This window comes from Andrena cerasifolii, chromosome 2 (assembly GCF_050908995.1).
Source record: "Andrena cerasifolii isolate SP2316 chromosome 2, iyAndCera1_principal, whole genome shotgun sequence".
In the NCBI taxonomy this organism is placed as follows: domain Eukaryota; kingdom Metazoa; phylum Arthropoda; class Insecta; order Hymenoptera; family Andrenidae; genus Andrena; species Andrena cerasifolii.
The window spans coordinates 4,775,321-4,783,383 of record NC_135119.1 but is presented as its reverse complement, the minus strand read 5'-3'; the positions used below and the strand labels follow the sequence as shown (position 1 = coordinate 4,783,383).

The window sequence follows — 8,063 nt, the reverse complement described above, 5'->3', positions numbered from 1 at the left end:
TGCACATCTCCTATATTTATTATTAAAAAACAATAAGAAAGAAACAGATACTTCTTCAAAGATGCATAAAAACATGGCCCAAAATTCAGATGAATCGAATCGCTTATTTCTTAAAATAAAAATCCCAAATTTTGCTATGTTTTTAACCCCCAAAATAGGATTCCCCACCTACGGTAATATGTACTTTCAATGTACACACATTAATAAATTGTTTATCATAATGTAGAAATACCCGCAAATTTAATTCTGAATTCGACATAGAAGAGATACACTTTTTAAATGCGCGCGCAACATAGAAGCGTCTTAGCTTCAGAATTGTCTATACTTACCTGAGCGGTAACGAAAAGTATGTAGAGAGGATATTTATAACTTATTAATTTTTCCATTTTTATACCGTATTTGAAAATAGAAAAAGATTTTTTATTTACAACGTATTCATGAAAACGATAGTAATCATTAGAGTAACTTAAATATTAATAGTTGTGATAAAACTATGCTCCTGTATTTGTTAATTAATTTTTACGACAATATATTTGAGAAGTATACCAACTTCTTTGCATACACAAGTTCTTCGGATATTGCATTTGATACATGGAAATTAGTTTTCGGAGTTTCAATAGAATGACGATATTTTTGTATGTGTAAAAACTCGTTTCATTAAGGAGAATATATTATTGTAGCTTTCACTTGATATTATTACTTGAGAAAATAAAGTTAACAAATGTATAAATGAATGGAAATAAAAATAAAGTGTTATTTTGAAATCTTTATGCTCAGAAATAACTAAAAATATTAAATCATTGGATAGGTATTCGCTGCAACTACCTAATTAATTTTATTGCAATTACACTGCACTGAATTGAAGATAATACTGAAAAGTCCATGATTAATATAAAATATATTATTAAGGAATACAATATTAAAATTGCTCATTAATACAGTTCATTGATAAATTTATATTATAATTTGAAATTAAATCTACTTTAATTTTTTACTTACTTAAATTCTCAAGATTTTTTCATTAAATTTGTTTCTTCTGTTCAAAGTATACCTATTACATCAACAGCTACTGTTATTTACATTCTGATCGATGTACCATTCCCTCACACTTGAAGGGAATACGTAAAACTCATATAAAACTGTTAGAAATATTCTAGAAAATAAAATTTCGTAGACAATATTTTGAAATAAAATTTCTTTCGTGCACTCGATATTTACGATGGAGAATGCACTTTCTGTTGAATATTTTAGTCTCACAAAAAAAAAGTTTTGAATTTATTGTGTCTTCAAAGCAATTAGAAGAAAAGAAATATACATTTTCCAGCGATTATTGGAAATGTTTGCATTAACAAGAATAATCCCTCAGTGATACTAAATGGTATAAACAAGACATCCTTATATCGAATGACAATGCCCGATTTGTCCTTTGAATTTACTCTTCCTATCAAAGTAACAAGATATCAGTCACCAAATATGCTGATAAAAATATAAAAATGTCACAGTGGTATCTCTTTTCACACGCATAGTAGTTCCCAGTAATATACATAGAATAACTGTAGTTACATGTATCTTGAATAACCAGAATTCTTTTAAATTTCGTAGCAGATAACACTTGGAACTGCCACTTACAATTAGTTCACTTCTGGTATTAACATTATCGCAACTATTCCTCATTTATTTTCAATCGTATAATTAGTGCCATTATTTACTATTTTCTGTGCATCTAAAATGTTCCAAACTTCTTTATCTGATTAATGAAAAATAATCATATTTGCATTATCTTTCTAGAACTCCTTTCTATCAGCTTATTCTCAATCAGTGTACTCACAGATCTTGTTAAATTAAGTTCACGTTAAAAACAATCCAATCCATTTAGTCTTGAAATGTTATTACAATTTCACTAAAAAAAATTTGAATAAAAATTTCCTGACATTAAAAGAACTGTACATAAATCCACAATTCTGACAGCTAATGAATTTCATAGGAAAAATAATTTTGTATACTCCAAGGTACATGCTCTTCGTAATACGCCACGGCACTTCCATCTAGCAAAACTAACCTACCCATCGAGCCGATCGATCGATACCTGCCCGAGGGATTTGGGCCTTAGACTGTCGGGCCCGTTAGGACAGGTTAGTAACCCGAATCTACCTGAGAACGAAATGACACCAGTCGTTGCAATTCGTTTATTGAAAACGAAGAGGATCGATTCCATGGTAGGCGCGCATTGCCAGTGATAGGTACCGTTACCGTACAACAATGAGTATTCCTCGAGGATTCCGCCTCAGCCGGTCAAGTAATCACGGTTGTACCTGACAGCTTCGAAGTCAGGTGTAACGAAAATTTCGTGAAAACTTTTACTGACCACCGTGAAAATAAATCTCCGTATAGCTGGACACCTTTCTGCGAAAGTTAACTTTTACCTTACCGCGTGGGCACCCTTGTCCGGTGATAAATAGTAGCTCCACTACGGTCCGATATTATATATATATATTTTTGCTGCAAAGGAACCTGAAATATGGAAGGCGAAAGGTGGAAGTATTTTCAGACTTCAGGAAGACAGTGTCGCAGGGATGAATAACGAAGCTTCTCTATTATTTATAACGTTGTCCAATATATTTAACGAATTATTTGCCGGGTCGTATTTACAAGAGGACACTAGCACGATAAAATCACCATCACTTTCATCCTCGATGAGAACTTCGATGAACGCAACTTATCCGCTTCAATTTTGCTCGCCGTACATCATTTACAATATCGTTACAAGTCGTTATATTACAATCAGACGATCCACGGTCTGTGGAAAGATAGTCTAAACAATTCTGCGAATTGATATAAATACTTGAATTACTCAATACTTGCAGCTTCGATAACAATCATAAAATTTACGACAAGTCAGTTCTTTCAGTACTAACGTCTGATGATTTACAAATGTTCCTAGCGGAGCTTTATTCTTTCTTCCGAGGGAAAGAGAGCATAGTATTTACGTGATTGGCAGCTGTAAACATGTCACGTTGCCCAACACGCTGTTGAGCGTTCAACTAAAAGTTAAAGATTCTTGTAAGGCACTCTGGAATGCTGGGTGCACCCTTCGAGGATGCGCGAACGATTACATAGTTACCCTTAATGTCGATACGACATCGTCTTACACTCTCTGCGTAATAAACATGTATATATACAAGCCGACTGATAATAGAAAAAAAAAACTTTGTCAACGATCGCACCATTAACTGCTTAAGTATCTCAGAAGCAAAGAAACTACCCTTAACATACTAACGAAAGTGTCGCGCGTTTTATCGATTCGTAGAATTACATCCGCACAATATTGACATGACTAGATCACAGTTAGTGGAACAGCCGCTGTTAGTCGTCTCCTTCTGGTCCTCTCCGATACCCGTGTCTCGCGTTTTCATCCCCAAACGCTTCTGCAACATTCGCAAGGAAATCAATAGGTTAGCGTAATGTTAAGGCAGGTCAGCGGGGAATAGGCAAAATTACGTAAACACACTGAGAATAAAATAATCTTTGGCAAATTTCCAATTTTAACTGCCGGTTAGCATTTGTTTATTTTTGTCCAATTACCGCGATCGGTTGCAGTTTAATGATAAATCTGATTGGTTTGCTGTGTCCGCGTGTTTACATTCGCGAGGGACAACGACAATTTATAAATCCATTCCCAGCGAAATCAGGACTCTCGGTGGTTGGCGAGGAGACGCTACAGGTATAGAGGAGAAGCAGGGGATGATTTCAGGTAAGGGCAGTTTTACTGGGAGGGACTCACTCTCCACCGGTAGAGTAAAAAGAAGAAATCGAAAGAGACAGATAGAGAGGGAGAGGGAGACGAGAGAATAGCGTACCGGTTCAAAAACCCACAAAAGGGAGACTGAAATATCCTGAAAGATGTATTCAAGTTAAACGCAGCAGACGAAATCGTCTCTTGTCAAAAAGAGGGGTGGGGGGTTAGGGGAGGGAGGGGGGGTATAACGAACCGAAAAATGGAGTAAGCCAGAGAGCAAGGGAGAAAGAAATCTAGCGGGAAGGAACGTTAGAGGGTTTCAAAGGGACAGCAAGAAAAAGTTGTGCCCATCGAGATTAAAGTCGAATTCGAACATCAACTTGTTAGGAGATTATCCTCGTTTAAAGCAAAACAGAGAGATTCATTTATTCTGTAATCCTCAAAATATTCAACTCGAAATGTAAATATTTATTATGAAATCGATTATTCGTGATTTTAAAGTGCTGGATATGAACAAAAAAATTTTCAAGAATTACGACTCATGGAAATAAACGATACGTGGTTTAGAGGAAGCTTTCACAGTTGTATAACAAAAGGAAGTGTAATAGATTTTACAATTCTGGAAGTGGTAAAATTCCCTCGTAGAAGGTGGCAAAATTTTCGAAGGAGACGAATCAGATAATTCGGAAAGTCTGTGTGTGAGGGGAGGAGGGGGGAGGGGGGGCCTGAGAAAGTGGTAGGGGGACCAGCTCACATACACAGAGTGGCGTGCGTTTTGTAGTACACAGTGAAAGAAATCGGGCACAAAAGCGTCGCTTCTCGAATGTATACTCGGTGCCCCTCTGAATGGAGTCTGGGATTTGAATGGCTGGAGTTTCAGCGAGGGGTCGCGCGCGCCATTGTGAGGGGGCAAGGTCACAAATCTGGTCGGAAATTTCTTTGAACTTCCTCGGTAACGCGGATGTTACCTCACGGGCAAAATTTACGGTCGCTGAAAAGTGAGGGAGGTGAGAAAGTTTCGAAGGAAAAAAAAAACTATTCTCAATGTGACGTAACGTTGAATAACTTTGATCACTTCCAATCTCTGAATCTAGTAAAATATACAGAGACCAAGATGAAACGAAGTAATCTCTGCTCTGAGACAAGCAAAGTGTAATTTTTTTAAGTATAAATACGCGAGGGAAAGTCTAAAAAAAATGTATACGTTTGCAGGTAATTGTTAGGTAATTTCGGTTATAAGAACTGGTAGTCGCAGAAATTTTGCATTGCAAGACAACACTTCTAATTATAGGACAGTAAATCAAATAATACCCTGCATTTTGGAGAAGAGAATAATTGTATGTACTAAGTAGTCTCGAAGTTTAATTTCGTTGCATTATTTTCCGTTTTAGGGGACTAACTTGATAGTACCATGATCGTTGAAGTCGCAAAAGAATATCGGAACCAACCTTTGAGAAAGAAATAGGACCAAATCGGAGACGATGTAGACACCGCTCCTCTCATTGACTTTGTTGCCACCAAGAAATTACATCTAATAGTTCTTCGTCCTCTGGACTCATCGGCTCATAATTGTCGTAACCATCGGAATGAGTGGCGTAGAGCGTGCCCGAAGTCCCGTACCCTTGACTACCAGCTGACGATGCTTCGGAAACAAAACTCGGCGTTGGCGAACTCGAGGCTTCCGAACAGGGTGCTGGTACGAAAGTTGGGCTGGGATTTTGCCTGATATGTTGATGTCGGTGCAGGTCAGGGCTACCGTGGTGCCGGACCTCGTTGCTGACATTGCCGCGGAGTCTTAATTCGGGAGAGTGGTGGCTGGCCTCTAATCCGATTCCATTACACGTGGACGAGGAAGAATTTGAGGACGGTGGTGACGACGTTGGCGAGGACACACTGGTGACATCTGAACCACTGTCGTGCTCTTCTAAAAGGCGTTGAAGGCTCCTAATATATTCAACAGCCATCCTGAGCGTTTCAACTTTTGATAGCTTCTTGCTGCCGGCCCTGGACCCGCCGTGGGTGCCGGCCGTGCTTCCGCCAAGAGCTTGTGCTACACTTTGGGGTATGTGTTGCCTCAAAGTGGCAAAGCCATTGTTCACCTGCTTGACACGATTCCGCTCTCGTGCGTTCCGCCTTGCCACCGAAGCCGGCTGATGAGGAACGGTACCGTAGGGCCCAGTCGCTTGGCCGTATATCTTGGATCGTTTGCAACCGTGTTGCTGAATTGTCTTGATGTCATTGACTGGCATGCTGCTGGTCGAAACAATCACGTTGCCACGGTGAGTTTGAGCACTGGTTGTAGAACCGTGGAGGTTATGGTGATGATGCTGCTGCTGTACGGTCAACATGATGGGCAATACGTTCCCCTCCTTCGATCTCACTAAGGTCATATCACTGATCCGATTCCCCCTCCCACCACGAGAGCAGGAGTGCGCGGCAGCGCGTGCCAGATGACCTTGGGAAATAGAATCCCCGATGTATCAAAATACTAGGCTACCGACCGATCGCTGTGACAGTTTAACCCTCTCTGACGATACCCCCTTCTCTCGCGACACCGTGGATGAGTACGCGCGAACGTGTCGAACGAATGTGAGACACGAGATAAAACTTCCGAAATAAAACGAGTTATTGTGCGAGTTAGGCAAGTTGAAAACTAAGCCGCACCCTCGATGCTGATGGTACGGACCTGGCTCCCGAAATGCCTTACCAAGAAGGGTTCGAGGCCTTATATAGCCAGGGCGGGCACGCGCCTATCCCCTCCATGGGGTCCCATACTCGATCTCGGGCCCTAAACCCCCATCTTCTCCCCCTCCTTCCCACCCTACCGGCTTGCAGCGCCTCATACCCCTGTACGTCCCCACCACCACGGATCCAAAGGCCCTACAACGCCCGAGATTCTCATCTTCGTGAATTGCCCTCGTGCTTTTGCGTGCTGGTTCGAATCTATTTGCTGATTTGGATATTTAAAGACGATACCCTTCATCGTTATCGGCGCGATAACTTGTCGTTCTCGTTTCTTGGAAGTTGTAGAAGCTCGTACGTGCGATTCGATTCTAGCGGTATGTTGAGGTGTGTTTGAAGCTAAACTGCCGTTTCAATGATATTAGCAGCAGCACCAGAAATGAACTTTCGTATTTTAGAATTTCTAGACTGCGCAAATTGAACAATATACATACTGTTATGCATATTTCATACAGCTTAAATACCGGGGGCGGAAATCTTACGTGCCTCATAATTATCATTGCCATATTTCTGCGCGTTAGGAAATCAGTTTAACAAGCAGTACTCAGAATTCACTATTACTTTAATAGAGAATCTGAAGAAAGAGGAAGTGAGATGTCGCAAGGTATAATTTGAAAAAATATAACTTTAACTCTTCGATATTAAAATGCAACTGTTAGCTATACTCAATGTCCTCGGTAAAGCATTGATTAATCGAATCAATTTGCGCAACGTTCATTGGAATTTTGTATCACCTGTATCAAAGTAACACCCCTTCCACGCGCGTATACTTTTAAATCTTCGATCTCGTTGCAACGATCCCCGAACTCGTGTACGCGTGAGAGACACTGCACACACGTAAGAAGGGTCCATATCCCCACCAGCCGCCCGGTGTCTCGGGGATCGAAATTTGAACAGTTACCGGGAGAAAGAAAAGCTGGTCCAGAGATCGAGCGAGCCGGCCGAGTGAGACACGCGCACGTACCAAAGGCAAGTTAGAAAGAGAGTATGATCGGAGAAAGAAGAAAGAGGGAGAAATGCGCTGTGGAAGAAGACGAAGTAAGAAGAAGAAGCAGGAGGAGGGGGTGGCGGTTGAAGAGAAGCTATGCAGCAATGACGGCTGGGACTGACGGTGGGGTAAGGGGATATGAAGGATATGTGGGCCCAAGTGGCGGCCGGGAAGTTCGGAGCAGGGGGTGCAAGACGTGAGCCGTTCTCCCCACTTTCGCGTCGTGGCGCGCGCCGACCCCCATCCATCCACTCTCTCCCCACCAATCCCTTGGTTTCATCCGCTCCGTACGAAGCGTGCGCGTGCGTACGTGCGTGCGTGCATGCGTGTACCGGGGCGCACGCGTGCTTGCCGGGCCTCGTGCTTAAGGGGAGTATGCACGGGGAGGATGTGCGCGCGCACAGACGCGCGTGGACCTTCATCTGTGTAAGTGCGTGTGCGCGCTCCGCGTGGAACAGGTATATGCCCTGTTCTTTTCCCTCTCTTTTTTTTCTTCTTTTACCGGCGCTCTGTCTTCTTTTTTTTCTACGTTTTTCACATTATCTTTCTCTTTCCGCCTGTGCATACCTATCCTTCTCTGTGTTGAGAAAGCGGCGC

The 8,063-nt window shown here is 41.5% G+C and overlaps 1 protein-coding gene across 1 annotated transcript; it reads right to left on the bottom strand.

The window, feature by feature from the left end:
- Window positions 1–5,190: 5,190 nt before the first annotated feature.
- LOC143378613 (achaete-scute complex protein T3) lies at window positions 5,191–6,408 on the bottom strand. Its single transcript, XM_076830452.1, has one exon. It carries the CDS (start codon window positions 6,124–6,126, stop codon window positions 5,236–5,238), a length of 891 nt encoding a protein of 296 aa, XP_076686567.1. The 5' UTR covers window positions 6,127–6,408; the 3' UTR covers window positions 5,191–5,235.
- Window positions 6,409–8,063: the final 1,655 nt, after the last annotated feature.